Below are 25,394 nucleotides of genomic sequence, written 5' to 3'. Positions count from 1 at the left end.
ACAAACTGCCGCCATTTAACATGTTTACCAGCCTTTGCATAAAGCAATTACATTTGAACTGTCTCACCTGTTCTCTGTTAACTTGATTCCACGTCTTCTGGTTCTAGAGATTATTATAATCTCAAACATATCGGGCGGGATTTTCTGTGTCTCCTGCCATGTGATTCGCGGAAGGGACCCGCCGCATGCCGGTGGCGGGATGCTGCTTTCAATGGGATTTCCCATTTTATTAACTTCCCCCATTACCAGGAAACCCATGGTGCGGGTTTGTTGTTGGTGAGACTAGAAGTTGCTGCCGGAATCCCGGCCATTGGGCCAGATTTTCCTCGACTCCTGCTGTGTGATTCGTGGTGGTGGAGGCAACCTGCCATTGACTGGTGGTGGGATTTTTTGGTTCTGTCACTGTCAACAGGGTTCCTGTATCATACACCCCCTCCTTAGCCAGGAAACCCAAATGGAGGTTCACCATTGGCAGGACCAGAAGATCCTGTTGGTGAGAACAGCTGGAGAATTCCGGCCATTATTACTATTAACATTTTCTACGTCATTAAGAATCTTGAAAGCTTGCTTTGGGGTTGTGAAAAATTAGGAAGATTCTGGGCGGGAGTGTTCGCGGTGTTAGCCAGGATAGTGGAGGAGGGAGTGGACCCAGACCCTTTGGTGGCCATATTTGGGGTTTCAGAGAAGCCGGAGCTCATGGAGAGGCGGAAGGCCGATGTCTTGGCCTTCGCCTGTCTGATTGCACAGCGACGGATTTTGCTGAAGTGGCGGTCGGCATCGCCACCGGGGGTAGCAGCATGGTTGGGTGACCTGTATGACTTCCTGCGGTTAGAGAAGATAAAGTATGAGTTAAGGGGCTCAGCAGGGGAGTTTGAGAAAAGGCGGGGGATGCTTGTGTCCGTGTTTGAGGAATTGTTCATCGCAGGGGGGTGGGTGGGGAGTGAAAAAGGAGAAAAAGAATCTTGAAAACTTGAATAATGTCTCCCAAGAGCCTTCTCTTCTCTTGAGTAAAATTCCAAGCTTTTTAACCAATCCTCATAGGTCAGATACCTTAAGATTAATATTGCTTTAGTTTCCTTTTTGTCACTAATACCTAGGGTGTTTATGTCAAGCCCACGTGTGGCCTTACCACTGGCCCCATCACTACCTGCTAGGCCACTGTGCTTGTGAACTCTCTCTTTCTTTAGCTAGATACCCCAAGATTTGTTCCCCATAGCCTACAGCTATGTTTCTTATTTCACTGTTTATTTCCCATCTCTTTAATTGTCACTTTGTAATACAGATATCACTCAGCAATGTTCGTTCCAACTTTATCTATATCCACTTATGTTTGGTGCCATAATTCATTCATATCATTATATATAACATGTATTAGAAAGAATGTCACAAATATTTTTTTTAAACTATATAACTAATTTGTAAGCCTCCTCACAGTTCAAATTTGTTTTTTGAATTTCCATGCGTCAGTAGCTGGAACATGTACATATTTAGCCTAGAGTTACTCACCAGTTCTTTTGCAAGCATGTGCGTTGGTGTGTGTTAGTTGGCAAGATGAGAAAAGCCTAGTTCCCACTTGGCCGATGTGGTTGGCTGTTTGGAAATGATTGGAAACTCATCCTGTGAAAGCATGGCCAGAATTTTACACTCCTCTCCCTGCACCGGCAGGTTCTGAGATGGGCTTCCACCGCCCCAACTTGGGTGTGATGGGGGCAGCCAGGGCCTCAGATAGGAAGCCCGTTAAATGGCCACTTAATGGCCCTTCCTGCCCAACTTCAAATTTTAGGCTGGTGGTCAAATGATAGAACTGGGGAGCAAACCAAAACCTGAAAAAAGTTCAATCTCGGGAGGGAAGGAGGGAGGCCTCTATCAGAAGTCCCCTTTAGGACTCTGTGACTTCTGGATCTCCTTACCACTCCCCCCTCCCCAACCTCTCTGCCGAGAACTCAACCATCCCCTTCATGTCACCATGGGCCTTTCCTCCCCAGCCGACCCCCTTACCTTTCCTCACTTCCGGGCACTTAGTTCCACTTCTTCTGGTCACTGGCACACTGTTATTTGAATGTCTGTAGAGTTGCCGGCCAATCTGCCTCCTGCCAATCAATATTCATTGCAGCATGAAATTGTATTGGGCTTAATCCATGCCAACCCTTTAGCTTGGGCCTGAGCCCCCGCCATCCAGAAAATGCCAGCCCATGAGTGGGAGAGCAAAAAGAATGCATTTACAACCCCTCCTCACCACTGCACCCCACCCTCCAACCACCACATTAACCGCAACTTGCTTTTTTTTTGTGTAAAAGAAAAGGCATCTTCAGGTAGAATCAGATGAATGCCTTCCTCCACTACATTCAGATCAGCAGACCTTAACAACATGTGCTGTGATTTAAATATTGGGTATTCATTATAAATTTTATTTAGTATTCAAGTCTCACACTTGGTAAGATAGGGTGCTAATATCTGCAAACCCTTGCTTCCAATTGTTGAAGAGAATAATTAAATGTCACAGTCTGTTAATTTGCACTGATTGTTATTTCAAATAGCTTTTTTGTTAGCTGTCTGGATAGTTGAAATGTAAACATCGGAACTATCTCTCACCTTTCAAAGAGACTTCAGAAAAACTAACTCGGGGAGAAAAAGACCATTGGGGCTTTGATTCACAAGCTTTCATTGTAAGTTCCAAGGAGGCATTTGAATAGTCTCTTTAATCATTAAAATCATGGGCGCGATTCAACAGGAAAAAAAAGTCCCGTTTCGGGCGTGTTGAGTGGGGTGTTTCACAGCGCCTGCAGTGCCGAGAAAGACCATGCTACTTAACAGCACTTTGACGTTTATTTTGGCCTTGGCGGGGTATGCCCCATCAAGGCTGCACTTAGATCCTTTTCTGCACTGACGAGTTCAGCTTGCCAGTGCAGGAAGACGACTCATGAATCGTGGCGCCATTTGTAAAAGCAGCCTAGATCTTTTGACCCCCCCCCCCCCCCCCCCCCCCACCCTCAGCGTCCCCGCCGCAGCCTCTGGGCACCCCCACTGCATCCAACGTACGTCTTCCAGAATTTGTGAGCACCCCCTCACACCACCTCTTATGGGCAAGGCACCCTGGGCCTGACATTGGCAACTTGGACACCTTGGCAGTGCCAAGGTGGAACTGTCAGGGTGCCCACATGACATTACCAGGGTGCCTAGGTGACAGTACCAATGTGACAGGCTGGCAGTGCCAATACACTAAGTTGGCAGTGCCAAGGTGCTCAGGCATCAGCTGGAGTACCAGGATGCCACCCCGCCCAAAACACGACCACCCGGGGCCTCCAATGGCCTTGGAGACCTATCCCAGGTGCCGTTGTGTGGATCAGTGCTAAATGGCACCCCACTGAGTTCTCCCAGGGACGCCCATTAGGTCCCAGGCACTGGAAGAATCCAGCACGGACATATTTAAATTAGACTATTGGCTCATTTAAATATGTTCATCTGGATCATGTCCACTGAGAGTGAGATGCAGATCATGACGTATCGCGAGACTCCGTTGAATCTCTTGAGAAGTTTTGAGCACCGCGTTGTCGTGGCACCGCGTTGGGCACAAGGAGGTTGGTAAATCACACACATTATTTATACATAGACCTAAGTCAATCTCCTGGAAATCAAGACTATCATGTTCAGGAAAAGTGCTATTCAAGGATGGGGGATAATTGGGTCAGGGTATAATTCAGGTATAATCAGCCTCCGTTTTTAAGTCACATAGTCAGCTCTTATTTTGATACAATACTTTAACTTTATATTATTTGTAGTTAAACTTTGGGAAACAGAGAAGTGAAGCAGATTAGATTATAGGAAATGTTATACAGTATTGATTGGGGAGCTGGGGATGCAAATCCAAGCCATTACAGCCCTACTACTGCCAGTAAATGTAATCACATGCATTACATTGGCATGAGGAGTTTCCATTCTAAATGTGAGTACAGGACTTTATAATGGAAAAAAGACTGACACAAAAGTATGACAAAAATATAATAGAAAGTTGACTTTGCAAATAGAAAGCACATACAAGATCAATATCCTTGCAGCTTAGCGCTCTGAAGTTGATTTTCCACTCATTCACAATTTTAGTTTTAAAAAAGCTACTGTGACATGTTGAAATGCTCCTCCTTCTGCAACAAAAGGCTAGTCCAGACCTAGTCATCATTCAAGATTCAGATAGGCGCATTTCTTTTAATAAGGATCACTGGATTATGATCAGAAGCAGCATCTATTGGTGAATTTTCCTTTCCTTAGGTGGACCATTTATAGCATCCATATGGCTCAGGTGAACAATCAAATCTGGAGTCTTCCAGTACACCTACGTTTCATGTTATTCGATACATTTACTAACAAAGCATTGAGGTTATAGAGATTTGCTTTTATTTTTAAGAATGATATACTTCAACATAGGGTCACATCTTAAAACAAAAATGAGTTGTATTGTTTCAGTACACGCATAAAGGTGGAGGGACCAGAAACGGCACCAAATGCATTAAAATTTTGTTCTGTTATTTAGAATCAGAATTGAACAGCGCGGTAAGAGGCCACTGGCCTCTCCTTCAAAAGGGATATCCAGTTAGCCCCAATCCATGGCACTTTCCCCAGATACATCACAATTTGTTTTCTCCATATATTTATCCAAATTCGTTTTGAAAGCTTTCATTGAACCTATTTCCATCACCTTATAAGCATTGTCAACTTTAAACAACTCCACTAGAACTATAACCCAAGCAGCAGGATCTAAAATTATAAATTACTCAGAAAGAAGTACTAAAAAAACTAAATTAGTAAAATTATTTTCTTCACTTCCTCTATACAGAATATCAATGGAACAAATCCTGCTCCAATCATTCCCATTTATCGGAACTCAAATGGATCAAAACGTTTCCATTTATTCCCATTTTTGATCTACTTTTGCCAGCTGATCCTTGCATAAATCCTGCCAGGGATGGAGACAGCAGTGAACGCAAATTAACTGGGCTAAGAAATTTAGGGCCATCAGTCATTCAGCATATATTGTGTTTTTTGGTTCCCAACAGGTGACTCACCTGAGAAAAGCCAGCCCTCAAATGTAACAACCATTTTACATTTGCTAAAATGATAACATAATTCTCATCCAAGGAATGAGCAAAAATATATGCAAAGTTGGCCACGGAGTGATTTAATCAGCAAGAGATGTTTTGGTAGATAAAAGCTTTTTTCAACCTATTATCAATTGTTTTTTTAAACTCTATTCTGACAAACTACATATCTAACAAGTACTTACCAGAAAGTACACAGTTACTGTGAACAGGAAATAGAGACATAAAATGCAAAGAACACATTCACAGTACACAACTTCTGATTCAAAAACATTTTAGAAATTAGTGATTTAAAAACATTAGAGTCCAGCCTGGCTGAAAGCTGAAATGCAGTTGATGCATTTGAGGGCAGATTTTCTCAGGAGGGAGTACCTCTTGGGAACCAAAAGATGTAATGCTTCAAAATTTTCTAGCCCAGTCCATTTGCATCAACTGCTCTCTGTGCAAGTTCAGCCCTGGTACGATCTAATGCTGAGATCAAAGGGTGGAAATAGGTATAAAATGGAAATTAATAGAAAGCATTTGTTATATAAATCCAACTTGAGGCACCTGAAGAATCTGGTATAAATCAAACTTCAGGCACCGGAATAATCTGGCGCCGACATAATACGGTGTAGTACAAGCAAAATCACAGCTGTCCGAACAGAGTTTAAAATACATTATTGATTTCAACATTAAATTTCTTTATAAAAAAGAGATCAAGCAACAGTATGGAATTAACCAAAACCATCCCCTACCTCAATTGTTCCTTGAAATGTCTTTGAGTTCATACTGGAATGATAGGATAACTCTGGCTCCTGCTGGTAGTGGTGTCCTGGATATGTTTTGTTGGGTATGATTGTAGAGTTTGGGCTGTGACCTATAGTTTCCAGTGGATGTTGATCCAATAAATCTGAAGATGTTCCTCTCCCATAATTCTGTGCAAAAGGAGCATGAGATGTCTGAGTAAAGTCCAAGAGCAGAGGGTTCTGTAGATGAAAAGGATAACAGCTGTTTGGTGGTAGCTCGGGAGATGGAAAAGGATAAAGGTCACAAAGAGGGTACTTTGGAGGATCTTTAACCATCCTGTCATAGAGATGAAGAGAATTTTGTTGTCCTGTATTCTGAAGCTGGTTCTGGCAATACTGAATTAGCCTGGATTGAGGTGGCATCTCTGCTAGCTCAGGGCTCCGAGGATGATTCCATGTTGATGGCTGTTCTGTGCTGAAGTAAAAGAAATAAACAGGATTGTTCACCCACAAAATGCCAAGTATAAAATTGAAAAGTACTTTTATATCAAACATTATCCCACCGAAAGATAGATCAGAAAAGTTACATAAACAGCAGTACTGTTTAATTACAATTACAAAATATCCTATGAGCATGCATAGTATAATTGGTGGATATTAATGGAATATATTTCACAATATTTAGCTATGAATTTTTAAAGATTATGAAAGCAACTGATAATGTTGACCTAGGCAACGTTGCAAGGGTCAAACATTATGGAACAATTAATACTGAGGAAAAATAAAATAATTTAGTCAAAAATCTTTCAACAAAAGAATAACTTATTAGGGAACTTTGAATAATGTGCAAATACATTACAGTATATTAGAAACATTTCTAGAGATAGAAGGTATTTGGGGCTATGATAGGTAGTTGCAAATGGTCAAAAAGGGAGGGACTTATTCAGCTTAATGCTTTTTCCCCATTCCTGAAAATCCTAATGTTGATATGACCATGTTAACCATAGTAGGCAGGATTATCCCAGTTACCATTGCTTAGTAGGAAGACTGCAAACTAGTCCTAATAGCATTTATACTTTTGTAATATTTATAATTCCAAATTTGGAAAAACTGACAAGAATCAGAAATATAAACAAACTTGAGGTTAGTGGGTACCTCTTCTATTATACTGTCAACAACTTAATTTGCTGGAACACAGGCTTGTTTTCCAGGTACATGAATACTGCAGAAGAGAAATGGAAAGGGACTTGGGGTGGGGCCGATATCTAGGTTAAAAGGCATTTTCCTTAAGTTCCAAAATCAATCAATTTAAGTCTTATACCTATAACTGTTATTGGCAGAAATGGTGGGGTGGCACGGTGACATAGTGGTTAGCACTGCTGCCTCACTGCATCAGGGACCCGGGTTCAATTCCAGCCTTGGGTGACTGTCTGTGTGGAGTTTTAATGTTCTCCCCATGTCTGCGTGGGTTCCTCTGGGTGCTCTGGTTTTCTCCCACAGTCCAAAGATGCACAAGTTAGGTGGCTTTGTCATGCTAAATTGTCCCTTAGTGTCCAAAGATGCAGGTTAGGTGGATTGGCCATGATCAATGCGCGGGGGGTTACGGGAATAGGGCAGGAGAGTGGGCCTATGTGGAGTGTTCTATCAGAGGAGACTCAATGGGCTGAATGGCCTCCTCCTGGGCTGTCGGAATCCTATGGAAACTAAGGTGTGAGATATCAGAGCTCGGTGTGCAAATAGCAATATAATGAAAAATATTGGAATAGCAAAAGCATACACTTACCTCTTCTGCACAATTACTGGGATGTCTCCATGCAGTTCTCCTATGTGACTGTAGAAGGGCTGCAGACTGAACTTGGAAGCATGTTCCTGAAGCAGGGCTTTGTGAGAGTTTGGAGAGTCCAGAACACCACTACAGTCGAGCAATTTGGGAACTGGATTTGAGTAGCTGTGTTCAGTCCACTGGCTGAGTCTGGAATGCAGCCGATTACTCTTCTGAACATGGGACTTCAACAAGGAATTTGTTGTGCCTGGGAAAAAATTCTGACGTTTCATCTTGGTTGCCGAATGATTTCCAAAGAAAAATTGACTATTAAGAAATGTGTTAGTTTAGAGAATTTCTCAATATCCAACAAATAAACCATAATTAGTGACTTGTATGTGGTAAAAGGAAGGAAAGAAAGGAGGAAAAGTGATGAGGACAGTGACGATCCTTCTGAATACAAAAGCAAAATACTGCAGAGGCTGGACATCTGAAATAAAAATGGAAACATGCTGGGAATACTCAGGTCAGGCATTAATATGCGGAAAGAGATAGAGAGTGAATGTTTCAGGTCAAAGGCCTTCCACCAGAACTGGAAAAAGTTAGAACTGCAACAGGTTTAAAACAAGTACAGAAACAGGGAAATGTTAAAGTAGTTGTGGGGATGAAAGAACAAAAAGGAAGATCTGTATCAGGGTAGAGGCAGAAGAGAAGAAATGATAAAGGGATTATGTTGTAAATCAAAAGGAGATGATAGTGGGCCAAGTACAAAATAAAATATGAATCTGGAACAATTGTAGATGGCAATAGCAGGAATCATTATAAATAGCTGTGACCAAAAAATGTTTTTGATCTGAAAATGTTGGAATCAATGTTGTGGCCCAGTGACTACATAAAGTGTTTAATTGAAAGATTAGGTTCTTCTGAGCTTCAATTGAGATTAAGAGGTTAAGAGTGGAGCAAAGAATTAAAATGGTAGGTGACCTTCTTGAAGCTCAGAGTGATGCTTTAACAGAAACATGCAAAGAGATCACCAATCTGCATTTAAGTTCCCCAATGAGAGGAGACTGCACAGTGAACGGCGATACTAAATTGGAAGTAGTATAAGTAAGTAGCTGTTTCACTGGGAAATAGCGTTTGGGGGCCTGGAAGTTGGAGAGAGAAGAGGTAAAAGGGCTGGTATTACATCTCCTGCACTTGCATGCAAAGGTATCGTAAGGAGGGGTTGTTGGGGATGACTGAATAATCGAATAGGGTGCCACAGAGGCAAAGGTCGTTCAGAAAAAAGAATTGGAAGGAAAGGGAAAATGTTTGGTGATGACATCAAGCTGGAGGGAGATGCCAGCTTTCAAAATCAACACACAAAAAAAATTATAATTTTATCAGGGAAAAGAGGATGGTCAGGAAAAAGGATGCTCTCTGAAAACTGGCAACAGTGATATTGTCAATAAAAGCTAAGGAAATGATGGACATGCTGAGTAATTATTCTGCATCAGTATTTACAGTACAGGAAGAGGTCATAGCAAACAAAAATTTATACTGAATCAGGGACTCCCACAACCCAAAGATGTGCTGATTAGGTGGATTGGCCATGCTAAATTGCCCCTGAATTGAAAAGAAAAATAATTGGCTACTCTATTTATGAAAAAAATACTGAATCATGGACATGAATATGACAAATAGCATCAGCAAAATAACAATAATGAGGAAAATAATGGCATTAAAGACTGACAATCTCCAGAACCAGGTGGTTTCCATCCCAGGGTTTTAAATGAAGTAGGTGAGAACATTGCACATGTCCGAATTATAATCTTCGAAAGTTCTCTGAACTCAAAAAAGTTCTTCAAGATTGGAAAATTATACATGTCACTCCGCTACTTAAGTGGGATTGAAGGAAACCAGGTAATTATTGACAAGTCAGCTTCACATATGCTGTCAGGAAAGTGCTCTAGTCTATAATCAAACATACTGTAACTCCGTGAAAATTTTCAGCTGGTTGGGGAGAACCTCATGGATTTGTAAAAAGTAACTCATGCCTGATTAACCTGACTGAATAGAACAAAGAACATTTCAGCACAGGAACAGGCTCTTCATCCACCAAGCCTGCGCTGATCCAGATTCCTTATTTCGACCAATTACTTATTGTCCAAACAATCTGTATCCCTCCATTCCCCGCCCGTTCATGTGCCTATCAAGATACATCTTAAACGTTGCTATCGTGCCTGCCTCCACCACTTCCACTGGCAACGCGTTCCAGACACCCACCAACCTCTGCGTGAAAAACTTGCCACGCACATCTCACCTAAACTTTCCCCCTCTCACCTTGAACCTGTGCCCTCTTGTAACTGAGTCTTCTATTCTGGGAAAAAGAATCTGATTATTCACCCCGTCTATATCTCTTGTCATTTTGTAGATCTCAATCAGGTCTCCCCTCAGCCTCCGTCTTTCCAATGAAAACAATTCAAGTTTATTCAACTTCTCCTCATAGATAACACCCTCCAGATCAGGGAACATCCTGGTAAACCTTTTTTGCACTCTCTCCAAAGCATCCAAGTCCTTCTGGTAGTGCGGTGACCGGAAGTACACGCAATATTACAAATGTGGTCTAACTAAAGTTTTATACAACTGTGAGCTGCCAACTCTTGTACTCAATGCCCTGGCCGTTGGAGACAGGCATGCCTTCTTGACCATCTTATCCACCTACATTGCCACTTTCATGGAACTATGGAACTGAATGCCCAGATCCCTCTTTGCATCAAAGCTCCTAAGGGTTCTGCCATTTACAGTATAATTTATACCTGAATTTGATCTTCGAAAATGCATCATCTTGCATTTGTCCGGATTGAACTCCATCTGCCATTTCTCCTCCCAACTCTCCAATCTATCAATATTCTGCTGTATTCTCTGGCAGTCCCCTTCACTATCTGCAACTCCACCTATCTTAAGTGTCATCTGCAAGCTTACTAACCAGACCTTCTACATTTTCCTCCAGATCAAGGGGCTGGTTTAGCTCGCTCAACTAAATCGGTGGCTTTTAAAGCAGACCAAGCAGGCCAGCAGCACGGTTCGATTCCCGTACCAGCCTCCCCGGACAGGCGCCGGAATGTGGCGACTAGGGGCTTTTCACAGTAACTTCATTGAAGTCTACTCGTGACAATAAGCGATTTTTCATTTTTCAGATCATTTAAATATATTACAAACATCAATTGTCTGAGTACTGATTCCTGTGGAACACCACTAGTTACAGATATCCATTTTGAAAAACTCACTTCCACTGTCACTCTGTCTCCTGTTGCCAACCCAGTTCTTTATTCATCTAGCTAGCACAGCCCGAATCCCATGTGACTTTACCCTTTGTACCAGTCTGCCATGAGGGACCTTCACAAAAGCCTTACTAAAGTCCGTGTAGATGACATCCACAGCCTTTCCCGCATCAATTAATTTTGTCACCTCCTCAAAACACACTATCAAATTGGGAATACATGACCTTCCCCGCACAAAACCATGTTGCCTATCAAGTCCATTCGCTTCCAAATGTGAATAAATCCTGTCCCTCAGTATCTTCCCCAACAGCTTCCCTACCACTCATGTCAGGCTCACTGATCTATGGTTACCTGGATTATCTCTGCTTCCCTTCGTAAACAAAGGGATAACACTGGCTATTCTCCAGTCCTCTGGTACCTCGCCTGCGGTCAAAGATGCTGAAAAGATATCTGTTAAGGCCCGAGCTATTTCCTCTCTTGCCTCCCACAGTAACCTGGGATATATCCCATCCAGCCCAGGGAATTTGTCTACCTTTGTGCATTTCAACATATCCAACACTTCCTCCTTCATTTATGCTGGAATGCCCTAGAGTATTCACACATCCATCCGTAACCTCAACATCTGCCATATTTTTCTCCTTGATGAAAACCGATGCAAAGTACTCATTAAGGATCTCACCCACTTCCTTTGACTCCACTCAAAAATTCCCTCCTTTGTCTTTGAATAGGCCTACTCTTTCCCTAGTTACCCTCTTGCTACTTATATATGTATAAAAGGCCGTGAGATTTTCCTTGACCCTGAATGCCAATGACATTTCATTGCCTCTTTTAGCCCTCCTAACTCCCCGTTTGAGTTGTTTCTACTTTCCCTATAATCTTCAAAATCTTTGTCTGTTTTTAGTTGCCTAAACCTTATGTATGCTGCCTTTTTCCTTTTGACTGACTAGTCTTACAACTTCCCCTAACGTCCATGGTCTCTTAATCTTGCTATTTCTGTCTTTCATTTTTGCAGGGACATGCCTGTCCTACAATCTAATCAACTAGTCTTTAAAATACAGCCACGTATCAAATGTGGATTTACCCTCAAACAGCCGCTCCCAATCTACATTCTCCAGCTCATGCCAAATAATAATAAGAATCTTTGTCACAAGTAAGCATACATTAACACTGCAATGCAGTTACTGTGAAAAGCCCCGAGTCGCCATATCTAGTTAGCTTTCCCCCAATTTAGCACCCTCACTCGAGGATCATTCTTGTCCTTATCCATGAGTATTCTAAAACTTACAGAATTATGATCACTATTCCCAAAATGTACCTCTTCTGAAACTTTGGTCACCTGGCCGGGCTCATTCCCTAATACTAGGTCCAGTAAGGCCCCCTCCCTGGTTGGACTATCAACATTTAGTTTTAAAGGACTTCCAGTGGCGGCCATGCTGTAGATGGCCGTGAACTTGCTGGCTCCTGCGCGGAAATTTTTTTTTCTTATCTAAAGTCCCGATCAGACTTGAAATTTCAGTTCCAAAGTGTGTCATCGTCTCGTTCAAAGTTCCGGCAGTTTTTTTTCCTCTTAAAGCAGTGTAGCATGCATCCAGTGAAGAGTAGTGGTGGAAAAAAAACGGCAGTGGACTGACCGAGAGCTCTGGAGAGCATGGTCGAAGGCGCAATGGCGGGTCTACTGCACAGTTGGTGGACTTCTGAACTCACAATTCCGGAAACAGAGGATGGAAACCTCCGAAGACCTGGTCAGGATCATTGACGCGATAAAAGCAGCTGTGGAGATGGTTGAGCAGTGGTTGGAGTCCCAGGGCGCTTCGCTCCAAAAAATGGAGGTGTCTGTCACCGAACACGAGGACCGGTTGCCGTGTTGGAAGCAGAGCTTTCCCTGATCGCAGAAGTTTTAAAAAGGGACAGGATAGAGTAGAAAACCTCCTCACTCGATTGATAACTTGGAATGTCCAAGGCCTGAATGGCCCTTTTAAAAGGTCGCGCATATTTGCTCATGTGAAGAGCCTGGGGGCGGACTTGATTTTTCTTCAGGAGACTCATTTGAAGGTGGCAGACCAGAGAAACTTGAGAAGAGGATGGGTTGGCCGGTTGTACGCTTGTACGAACATGGAGAAAAGACTGGTAGGATGCTCGCCCATCAACTGAGGAAGCAGACGGCAGCTAGGGTTATAGGTAGACTTAAGGACGAAGTGGGAGAGATGGTCACGGAGTGGGATTAATAAAATCTTTGCGTCCTTTTGTCGAAGGCTATACCAATCAGATCCGCCATCGGGGGACGATCTGAGAAGTAGATTCCTAGATGGGTTGGAGTTTTCAACGGTTGGTCAGGCTAAGGCGCAAGGATTGGGGGCTCCAATAGGTCTGCAGGAGCTACTGGGATGTGTGAATTCAATGCAGTCAGGGAAGACCCCAGGACCGGACAGATTCCCCATCGCAGTTTATAAAAAGTTTTGGTACGTTGCTGGGTCCGTTGATGGTACTGATGTACAATGAGGTGCTGAGGAGGGGCCCGCTCCCCTCTATGCTGTCACAGACCTCCATCTCCCTTATCCACAAAATAATAGGGATCATGAGCAATGTGGATCTTACTGTCCAATTTCCCTCCATGAATGTTGATGCAAAGCTTCTGGCCAAGATCTTGGCCACCTATATTGAGTGTTGTGTGCCAGAAGTGGTTGGAAAGGGTTAAACTAGCTTTGTAAAAGGCAGAGCGTTGACAGCTAATTTTCGGAGGCTACTTGACTTTCTCATGATGCCCGCTGTAGGAATTCCTGTGGAGGTTGTGCTGTGAATGGATGCAGAAAAGGCATTCGACTGAATGTAGTGGGCTTACCTTTTTGACGGTTTGGGTTCGGGCAGGGATTTGTGGTCTGGGTTAAATTGTTATATACAGCCTCGAAGGCAAGCATTTCCAATAACGGGGTTAGTTTTGAGTACTTTACTCAGCAGTGTGGGACAAGACTATTCGTCCTTGCGACTGAACCTTTAGCAATGTCTCATCGGACTTCTGGAGAGTGGAATGTTATTAAGCTGGGGGAGGGAGGGGGTAGTGGAACATCGGCTTTCCTTATGTGCAGATGACCTCTTAATGCATGTTTCCAACCCCTTGCAATCTATTGATTTGATTTGATTTATTTATTGTCATATGTACCGAAGTACAGTGAAAAGTATTTTTCTGCGGCCGATAGATTACGTACATAGTAGACAAAAAGAATAATCAACAGAGTACATTGACAAATGGTACATCGACAAACCAGTGGTTACAGTGTGGAACAAGGGGCCAAACAAAGCAAATTGATAAGATCCTGAAAATTCCGAATGAATTCAGCTCTTTCTCTCGATACAAGCTTAATATGGCAGAGTGAGATGTTCTTAATTGGCTCCGGAGGACAGGAGGGGTGTTTGAGTGGGCTCCTGTTGTGCCTGGCTAGTAAGAGCTTCCGCTATTTGGGGATTCAGCTGGTGCAGGATTGGAGAACTTCACAAACTCAATCTGACATCCTTAGCAAAGGAGATGAAAGAGGAGTTCAAAAAGTTGAACAGTCTGCCTCTATCTTTGTCCGGAAAAGTCCAGACTATTAACCAAGGTTCCTCTTTGTTTTTCAGAACCTTCCAATCTTTCTGCTCAAGTCCTTTTTAAGAAAGATTAATAGACTTGTATTGGGCTTTATGTGGTCACGGCGGGTCCCCTGTATTAAAAAAGTTTGTCTGCAGAGGAGTAGACGGAGGGGGCAGGGGGCTGTCCCAATTTTCAGTGTTACTACTGGGCTGCTACTATTGTTATGGTCTGTAGATGGTTGATAGACCAGGAGTCGGTATGGTGTAGAGTGGAGAAGGCCTCGTGTAGAGGAACTTCCTTAAGGGCATTGGTTTAGGCTCTCCTTCCTTTTTAGCCGGGTAGGTATTCATCAAACCCAGTGGTGGTTTCCACTTTGAGGGTTTGGAACCAGTGCCGATTACATTTTGGTTTGGAGGGCATGTATAGGAAGGCTCCGATTAGATTCATTCCAGCGAGCTTGGATGCTGGGTTCAAGGAATGGGACCGCTTGGGGATCCACTGCTTTGAGGACCTGTTCTTGGGTGGGGTGTTTGCAGACCTAACTGAGCTGATGGAGGCCGATCAAATGCCCAGGGGCAATGAGTTTAGGTATCTTCATATAAGGGCTTTTTTGAGTAAAGAGTGGAGTTCATTTCCAATGTTACCGCCCTTGGGTCTACAGGACAGGCTCCTCTCCGATGTTGAGATTGGAGGGAGTAAGATCTCCAATGTGTATGTTGAGTTGGCCAGTAGGGAGGAAATCTCAATGATGTCAATGTGGCAGAGATGGGAAGAGACGTTGGGAGGTGAGGTGCAGGGCTGGATTTGGGAGAAAGTATTACGTAAGATTAATGCTTCCTTATCTTGTGCGAGGCTCAGTCTTACACAGGTTAAGGTTGTGTACAGAGCGCATATGACACTGACTAGGCTGAGCCATTTCTTCCCGGAAGTGGCTGATCAATATACACAATGTGCTGGATCCACTACGAATCATGTTCACATGTTCGCGTCCTGTCCAAAACTAGTGGGCTTTGGAAGGGTGTTACGGATGTACTATCTCGGGTGGTGGGGGGTAGTGGTGACGCCTTCTCCATGGGTAGTTATCTTTGGTGTGTCTGAGGATCCAGGTGTCATGGTGAGAAAGAGGGCCGACGTCGTAGCATTCGCCTCCTTGCTGGCCCGAAGGAGAATTTTGTTCAATTGGTGGGCCGCAGAACTGCCAAGCACTGGGTCATGGGTACAGGACCGTGCTGAATTCCTTCCTTTGGAGAAGATCAGGTTTGTCATGAGAGATTCAGATGAAGGGTTCTTCGTGAGGTGGAAGCTGTTCATCGACTTTCTCAAGAACTACTAGATCGTCAGCGACAGGGAGGAGGGGAAACAATAGTAATTTTGTTGACTGTTAAGGGGTGAGGAGGTTCATTACTTTGGTTTACTAAGAAATAAAAATGTTTACTTTTTTTCTCATTTAGGGCGTTGGGGTCATATTTGTATATATATATCGGGGGTTCCTTTTATATTGTATTGTTATAGTGTTATATGTATTGTTAATATGTTATGCACTGTTTGCTGTTGTTTAATGTTATGGATTGTTCCTGTTTTTGTATTCTCTATATGCTTGGATATGCCTTCAATAAATTATTTGTTAAAAAAAAAAAGTTTTAAAAACCCTCTTGGACACACCTAACAAATTGCTCTCAGACGATACTTGATAAAGTCTATCAGGTACCGTTAGCTGAAGTTGAAGCTCATGGAATTAATGGCAAAGACCTAGTTACGAAATTGGCTGAGTGGCAAAATTCAGAAGATAAGGATAAAGGACAGGTACTCTAATTGGCAAGATGTGACAAATGGTGTCTACAAGGATCTATGTTGAGGTCTCAACTATTTATCATATTTATTAGATGATGGGTCAGAAAGACACATATTCAAGTTTGCCGATGACATAGGAGAAATTGTAAGCAGTGAGATGGAAGCATAAAATTACAAAGAAATATTGTTAGATTATATGACTGGGCAAAATTATAGCAATTTCAATGTAAGTAGATGTGAAGTCACCCACTTTGGGCTTAAAATGGATAGAACAGAGTATTTTATAAATGTAAAGCTAGAGGTCCAAAGACACTTGGGGAGTCCAAGGTACACCGGTCATTAAAATTCCATTAAAAAATAATCAAAAGTTAATGGAATTCTGGACTTTTCACCTAAAGAACTAGAATACAAGAGGCGAAAAGTCATGCTTCAGTCATCAAAAACTCTGGTTTGTTCATAGCTGGAGTACAGTGAGCAGTTCTGGGTACCACACCTTAAGAAAAGATATACTGACCTTAGGGAGTGTAGTGTAGATTTTCCAGAATCTTACCTGGACTCCAGGGTTAAATTACAAAGAGAGATTACACAAACCTGTTTTGTATTCCTTGGAATTTAGAAAGTTAAGGGTGATTTGACTGAAGTTTTTAAGTTATTGGGGGAATAGATAGAGTAGATATAGAGATAAACTATTTCCGCTGGTTGGGAGTCTCAAACTATGGGCAGTGTCTAAATATTAGAACCAGTCCTTTCAGGAGTGAAGTTAGGAAACACTTCTTCACACAAAGGGTGATGGAAGCATAAAATTACAGAAATGCTGATAGATTATGCAAATTATGTGAATGGGCAAAACTGATTCAAATAGATTTCAATGAAGGCAACTATGAGGTCATCCTCTTTAAACCTAAAAAGAAACAACTTCTAAATGGTAAAAATTGGGGAACAGTGGAGCTCTAAAGACACATGGAGTCCCAGTACATACATTAAAATGCTATGAACAGGTACAGAAAATAATAAAAGGCTAATAATCAGGTGTCCTGATTAGACCACACCTGCAGTAATGTGAACAGTTCCTGTTGCACACTTTAGGAAGGCATTGATTTACCAAAATGATACCTGCTTTAAAGGTTCAATTCTGAGGACAGATTGTACAAACATCATTGCATTCCCTGGAACTTATGAGGCTAAGGTGTAATTTAATGAAAGTTTTCATCTCTTCAGTGGCACAGATATGTTTGATGTAGAGAAACTATTTCAGTTGGCTGGGGAGTCTAGGAGGAGGGATCAAATTGAAGCCAGCAAGAATAAAATTAAGAAACAGTTCTACACATAAGGATGGAAGAAGTTGGCAACTCTCTCCAAATAGCAATTGATGCTGATCAATTGTTAGTGCTAGATCTGAGAAAGACAGATTTTTGTTAACCGAAGGTATTAAGGGATTATGGGACAAAAGTGGGTATCTGGACTTGGGTATTAGATCAGCTACTGAATGACAGCGAAACAGGGTCAAGGGGCTAAATGGCCTATTACTAAATAGCCCATGCTCCCCTTCGTGTAGAGAATGTTGAGGAAAAGGTTTACAGAGGAATTCAAGATTTGATAGAGCAAAGAGGAAGAAACGGTTTCCTCTGGCAAGTGGGGATAGAGATCATAGATTTAAAATAATTGGCAAAATATGTAGATTAGAACCTTTATCACACAAAGGTTTGTTAAGATCTGGAACAAACTACATGAAAGGGTGATGGTAGCAGATTCCATAGGAAATTTCAAAAGGGAATGGGATAGCTACATGAAGAAAACACATTTTTAGGATTATGAGGAAAAAGCTGGAGTGGGACAAAATTGGACAGCTGGCACAGTTACGATTTCCTAAATGGCTCCTTCTATTTTGTTAAGCCATTTTTGGTATTGTAACAACAACAAAATAAACAATGTACATGAAACTATAAACACAGTGCAAAAGCCGTCTCCCTTCCTTACAGGTCCCACCTTTATTAACCCCCTACTCTGAGCTAAACTAACCCCCCACCCCCGTTCTGCTGACGATTAATTTTCCGCAAAGTTGACGAACGTTTGCCACCTCCGGGCGACCCCTAACAGTGACCATCTCAAAGCGAACCTGATTTTCTCCAAACAGAGAAAGCTAGCCATGTCCGATAGCCAGGTCTCCGACTTTGGGGGCTTTGAGTCTTTTTCCTCCTGGATTCCCGGGTCTTCCGACACTCCGAAAATCGCCACCTCTGGACTCAGTGCCACCCTTGTTTTTAACACCGTGGACATGACATCTGCAAATCCCTGCCAAAATCCCCTAAGCTTCGGACATGCCCAGAACATGTGGACATGGTTCGCTGGTCCTCCCGCACATTTTGCACACCTGTCTTCCACCCCAAAGAATCTGCTCATCCGGGCCACTGTCATGTAAGCCCGATGAACGACCTTGAATTGTATCAGGCTGAGCTTGGCACATGTTGCGGATACGTTGACTCTACTCATCGCATCCTTCCATAGACCATCCTCTATCTCTACTCCCAGATCCTACCTCCCACCTGCGCTTCAGCGCCTCGGTCTGCGTCTCCTTTGACCCCATAAGTTCCTTGTAAATGTCAGAGACGCTCCCTTCTCCTACCCACCCTCTGGAAACTACTGGGTCCCGAATCCCCCATAACGGTAGACGCGGGAAGGTTGACACCTGTTTACGTAGGAAGTCCCGCACCTGCAGATACCTGAATTCGTTTCCCCTCACCAACCCAAACTTCTTCTCCATGCTCCTATTTTTAAAAGTTCAATGATTATACCTTAATATTATTGCTCAGTTTATCGAACTACTTTTTTTTTCCACATCCATTGCCCTATTGGACCCTGAAGTTAATTAGAACAGGTTCATTAATAGAAATAGCATTATAAAACAAACTAAAGATTTTGTAAAGAATCTTACTCGCCACAGTTGAAGTTTTCTATAAGAGATTTCAGTAAGATTTAGAATCATCAAATTTAGCATATTGTAAGTGATATATTACATCTATTATTAGGTTTAATTATAGACACCCAGATAAACAGTGAATGTTACACTACTTGCTCATAATAAGCCTCATTAAACTTACAGTTTATAAACCAAAATACATCACCAAAAATTAAATCAGAGAGATAAATGTATGCCATATTTCACTAAGTGTTTTCTTGTGCCTGGTTAGAAACACACATTCTTGAAATATTCTCCTCCCCAAATGTCTCTCTTTGAAAGTTCTGATCTGTGACAGGATGCCAGACTCTTTCCAGTGTTTCAAGAAAACGTTAGCATAATCCACTCCCAACTGGATGGGCGCATATAGACATACACATACATACACAAACATGCACTTCACAAACAGAATCCCAGATGATTCGTCCCACTCTCGGTGTAATGCAGCCAAATCTAGTGACCACATAGCTGTTTTAGCTAAGGTGAGCTAACTCAACACAGGCAAAGGACTATGCCAGTGACAATCCTGGTAAGTGGACCCTTAGTGGCACTGAAGCAGCATTTTTACCAACAAAGTTATTTGAGAATTCTTGGAAAGGTCTTAATGTCAACAAAGCTTCGGATACTTACCCAAGAGAGCTTGCCCTCGTAGAATGTGGTCATGTTCATCAAAACGAACATGTTGAGCTCCATGGTGCTTGGAAAGATTGGTTGAGCCGGATGTTGAAGCAGGTGGCAGCTGGTGATGAATTGCAATGTGGGGTGACAGTTGACCCCTGTTGTTGTTTTCGAACTGAGGTGGCAGGCCTGCCTGAGCCTGGATGTAACAAGAGTGACCTGGAATCTGTCCCGGAGAAAGTGGAGAAATTGAAGAATGTTTCTGGGGACTGCACAGATTTTGTTGGTTAAAGGGTCTACTGGAACTCTGAATATTCTGTGAACAAAAGCCTTGCTGTGGCATTAACTGTGAGTAGGCCTGATCATGAATGTGATTGTGGCCAGGATTAAACTTTATAGTTGGAGTCATATTCATCAAGTTGTCAGAAAGCCATACAGGGCCACCTTGAACCTGAAACAGAAATAAACAGGAAATCACATGCATATACATTTCACATGGAAACACAGGGCTTATTAATTAACCAGGTCATTCAATTCTGCACACGTAAATGAAAATGCAACCAGAAATGTTCTTTCTCTCAGACAAATCTGAATATGCAACTCTTTTTTGAATCCTATCAAGGACCAAGGCCATTATTTTGGGCTGAACTACACAAACTGAAGCATTTCTCCATTATTAAATATGACTGAAACAAATCTGTTCACAGCAAATCTAACAGCACATATATTCAGGAAATTCGAGAGCTCAGCCATACCACTTATGGGATGCACCAAGCATCTCCATGACATCTCCAGAGGGCAGGACAGAGTATTTCAATTAAGTGGTTCATTCAACAGAAGACTTATTAAAGCTTGGGAGCAGATTACCTGCTCACACAGATTGCAGGAAACAACACGAGGGTTTGCTTTAAACTAGCATCTGTAAAATCATCAGGTATAGCTAGGAACATTGTGCACACCAAGAACAAGGTGAAGAGAGTTTTTTTTTCTTGATTTATTTACATATTATTTCTGCTGTTTTGTATTCATTTTTTCTGCTAATATAACAATTTTCCTTTTTGGTGGCAGATAGATTTTCTCGAAGTCCATGCAGTCCTTGCAGTGGAGGGATACGGCCAAGCTGAATATATTTGTGATCAGGATTTTGACCCAGCAGCAGTAAAGGAATGGTGAATGGGTTGTGGGGGAACGTTCAGGTGGTGATGTTTCTATGAGCCTGCTCTTCTTATCCTTCGAGGGGTAGAGGTCATGGGTTTGAAAGGTGCTATCAAAGGAGGTTTGGTGAGTTGCTGCAGTGCATTTTGTAGATGATACAGACAGTTGTCATTGTACATCAGGGTGGAGTGAGTAAATGTTTAAAGTGGTGGATGGGCCGCTGATCAAGTAGGCTAATTTGCCTTTGATGGTGTCTAGCTTCTTGAGTGTTGGTGGAGCTAAACTAATCCAAGCAACTGGAGAGAATCCGATCACGTTCCCGACTTGCGCCTTGTAGATAAAGGGCAGGTTTTTGAGGAGTCAGGAGGTGACTTACTTGTTGCAAAATTCACAGGACAGGATTCTCTAATATGTCCCAATGCCCACGAAAAAATGCGCACGAATCACTCGGGACTTACCTGGAGAAAGTCCAGGGTGATTGTCGATTTGCAGGGGGCTAGCAAGACCCCGGAGTAGTCGTCGCAGTGCCGGCTGCCGACACGGGGCCCTGTACTTCTGGTTGGGGGTCTGCGCATGCGCATGGCGTCAGCCGCCCCACGCGACATGGCTGACCCACACCGCGGGCCGGCAACGAAAACATAGGCCCCCCCCCCAGATCACACGGGCCGGGAATCGGTGGCCCCCAATCGGTAGCCTTGCCATCCTGGAGGGCCTCCCCATGAATGATTCCTCCCCGCCCCCCCACCACGGTGGCCGCAGACTGAGTCCGCAGCCGCCACGCCGAGTTCCCGATAGGTGGAACTATGAGAGAACCACGCCGTTGGAAACTCGGCCAGCTGCACTCGGTGAATCGCTGCGGGGGCCTCTTTCACTGGCCCCCAACCGGCACCGTGTCGACCCGATCTCAGGTTCGACACCCATTCTCCACCCCCGCACCGATCGTGATTTCAGCGCAGAGATTCGGAGAATCCTGCCCACAGTTTCTGACTTGCTCTTGTAGCATAGTACTTACGTGACTAGTTCAGTTAAGTTTCTGATCAATGGTAACTCCCAAGATGTTGATACTAGAGGAATTCAGCAATGGTAATGCAATTCAATGTCAAGGAGAGATGATTAGATTCTCTCTTGTTGGAGATGGTTATTGCCTTGCAAGTGTGTGCCATTTTTCAGCCCAAGCCTGAATGTTGTCCAGGTCTTATTGCATGCAGTGACAGACTGCTTCAATACCTAAGGAGTTGTGAATGATACTGAACATGTTACAACTATCAGCAAACATGCTCATTTATGATTTTATGTTGCAAGGTCATTGATGTGACAGCTGAAGATGGTTGGGCCTAGGAACACTAGCCTGAGGAACTCCTGCTGCAATATGCTGGGACTGAGATGATTGGCTTTCAACAACTAAAATCATCTTGCTTTGTGCAAGGAATTTCTTAAATTAGAATCACAGAATCCTTTAGTGTACAAGGAGGCCATTTGGCCCATTGAGTCTGCACTGACCATCTGAAAGAGTACTCCAGCCAAGCCCACATCCCCGCCCGATCCCAATAACCTCTTAACCTAATCTACATATCTTTGGACATTAAGGGACAATTTAGCATGGCCAATCCTGCACCTCTTTGGACTGTGGGAGTAAACTGGAACACCCGGAGGAAACGCATGCACATGGGGAGAATCAGCAAACTCCACACAGTCATCCAAGGTTCCCCCTTATTTTCTTTCTCTCTCAGATGTAAATAAAACCCCTAAAAATCCACTGTGGGGTCTCATTAAGGCTGGAGGTCATTTTGGTAAAACTGGAAACCGATTAAGATTAAAACCCAAGCTGGAAACTGGGCGAAAGTGAGACAAAGAAGGCAGGATTCTCCGCCCCACCACGTCACTTTCCTGCCCCGGCCCGCCGGGGGATTCTCTGTTACGCCGGCCGGTCAATGGGGTTTCCCATTGTGGGGTAGCCATATGCCGTCGGGAAACCCTGGGGCTGCCGGAAAACGGAAACTCCCGCCGGCGGAGAATTCAGTCCAGAGTCTTAAGAAATAAACAAACGTGAGGCTGATCCTTTGAGTAAAGACCCAGTTTAATAAGGGTTAAAGTGACTCTCCAGATAAAATTGTACTCCTGTGAGTACTGAATGAATGTTACTGCCAGAAGACCAACACCAACAGTACACCAGTGGCTTTGAGCACTCAGTGGGCTGGGAGGACAGCCTGCTGCAAAGTAGTCAAAGTCAAAAGCAAGGACTCATCTTATTTTTACCTTAATCCACATTATTTTCATTCCTTCCCACTCCCCGTGTTTGTCTGTCTTGTGTGTGTGGGAAAGAGAATGAGACGGTCAAAAGGGTGTAGTAGGTTAGCTGGTTGTTATTCCGTTGGAATTACTGCATATTTCAACTTTATATGTTATAAACAGTGTCATGTGAGAGTACCCTTTAAGAAATGGGTGTTCAGGAAATGCACCTTTAAGAAATGCAGCTGCTCATGTTACTGGAGTGATGTCAGAGTGTGGGTGGAGCTGAGCTCTACTTCTACTTTTTAGTTTCAGTTTGAGAAAAGCTTGGGTGTGTCTGTGTTTTTTCAGTGAACTGCACTGCTGTTGATCTCTGCCATCCAAAGACTATCTATGGATCATTTGGTGAATTCAGAAGAATTATAAACGTTTTCCGCAGTGACTGTAAACTCTGATGTGCTTATGTTTAAAGGTTTGTTAAGTCTTTTGGGTGAAAAAGGACAGCATACAGGTTACTTAGTGTTGTATTCTTTGGGGGGTGTATTCGATTTACTGGTGGCTAAGATATTCACTGTTTGTTTTAAAAAGGTTAACTTGTTTTGTTTTAAAAACCACTGGTCCATTTTCTGCTATACCATACCCGTAGAGTGAGCCGTGTGCTCTCCATACCACAATCTATTAAAAGTTGTGGGTCAGGTGAACTCCATGATACACTTTGGGATTCTCTAAACCCTGGCCCATAACAACAGTTATTATGTTCAACTTACAAACCTGGTGGCTGTAATTACTGGGCAGCCAAGGGCCAAAGACTTCGGGAATTTTACACAAATTATTATTTTTTTTAAATGTATTTTATTACAAACTTGTATCAAAACATGTTACAGCGAATAAACACCCCGGGAAACATACTTCCCAACAATCAACTATACAGCCTGTACAGATTTTTCCCCCTTTTCACCCCACCCCTCAAACATGGTCACAAACACCCCCATCTTTCGTCAGTCCCTCCTAAAGAGCCCCTTAACTCATACTTTATCTTCTCTAATCGCAGGAAGTTGTGCAGGTCACCCTACCAAGCCGCTATCCCCGGTGACGATGCTGACCACCGTTCCAGTAAAATTCACCACCATGCAATCAGAAAGGCGAAAGCCAAGACATCGGCCTTCCTCCTCTCCATGAGCTCCGGCTTCTCTGAAACCCCAAATATCGCCACCAAAGGGTCCAGGTCGACGTCCTCCTCCACTATCCTGACACTCCCGCCCAGAATCCTCCCAATTTTTCGCAACCCCAAAGTATGTGCACGTGATTCGCCTGTTCCCGCCCACACCTCTCACACTCATCTGCTACCCCCTGAAAGAACCCACTCATTCTCGCGCAAGTGATATTCACCCTGTGCACCACCTTAAACTGTATCAGGCTCATCCTTGCACAAGAGGAGGCCCTTTTACCCTACGCAGTGCCTCACTTCATACATCCCAAATGATCTGCCCTCCCAACTCCGCTTCTCATTTCTCCTTGATTTTCACCACCCGCTCGCCTCCTTGCTCCCCCAGCCAATTCTTCCCTCTCCTTCCACATCCGGAAGCAGCAGTCACTCCAGCAAGGTGCATCCCGGCAACATAGGGATCCCCCTCCAGACCTTTCGTGCAAAGTCCCTAACCTGCAGATACCTGAACTCATTCCCTCTCGGCAGCTCTACCCTCTCCCTTAACTCCTTCAGACTGGCGAACCCTTCCTCAAAACAGATCCCTCACCTTGACCAGCCCCACTTCTCTCCACCTCCTGTATACACTATCCATCTCTCCCCCCTCAACTCATGATTCTCGCAGCGGCGTTAGCACCGACATCCCTTCCACCCTAAAATGCCTCCCCAACTGATTCCATATCTTCACCGTGAACTGCACCACTGGGCTCCTTGAATACCTATTCAGAGCCATTGTCAATGCTACCGTCACGATAGCCCTCAAACTAGACCCCTTACAAGATTCCACCTCCATCCTAACCCACTCTATCCCTTCTCCTTCACACCACCGCTGCACCTTGTCCACATTCGCCACCCAATAATAATGAAGCAAGTTTGGCAATGCCAACTCCCCCTGCTGCCTCTGCCTCTGTTGCAGGGTCCTCCCTACCCTTGGCACCTTCCCCGTCCATACAAAGTCAGAAACGACTGTGTCCACTTTTCGAAAAAGGCCTTTGGTATAAAGATCGGGTGAGCTTAAAAGATAAACAAGAAC

At 43.4% G+C, this 25,394-nt stretch overlaps 1 protein-coding gene across 11 annotated transcripts in view; it reads right to left on the bottom strand.

Moving 5' to 3' along the window:
• LOC119978927 (probable helicase with zinc finger domain) overlaps window positions 1-25,394 on the bottom strand; it is a 607,351-nt gene that overhangs the window by 73,986 nt on the left and 507,971 nt on the right. For 8 of the 11 annotated variants that reach the window (XM_038820862.1, XM_038820865.1, XM_038820866.1 and 5 more), the window contains 3 exons: window positions 19,786-20,224; window positions 7,602-7,848; window positions 5,828-6,293 (listed from right to left, as the gene is read on the bottom strand). In XM_038820862.1, the coding sequence (XP_038676790.1) occupies window positions 5,828-6,293; window positions 7,602-7,848; window positions 19,786-20,224 (1,152 nt within the window). Of the gene's footprint in view, window positions 1-5,827; window positions 6,294-7,601; window positions 7,908-19,785; window positions 20,225-25,394 lie in introns of those variants that run through there. The other 3 variants (XM_038820870.1, XM_038820871.1, XM_038820872.1) reach the window with 3 other exon arrangements.

Source organism: Scyliorhinus canicula, chromosome 15, assembly GCF_902713615.1.
Source record: "Scyliorhinus canicula chromosome 15, sScyCan1.1, whole genome shotgun sequence".
NCBI classification, from domain to species: domain Eukaryota; kingdom Metazoa; phylum Chordata; class Chondrichthyes; order Carcharhiniformes; family Scyliorhinidae; genus Scyliorhinus; species Scyliorhinus canicula.
This window is presented reverse-complemented; position numbering and strand designations above follow the sequence as displayed.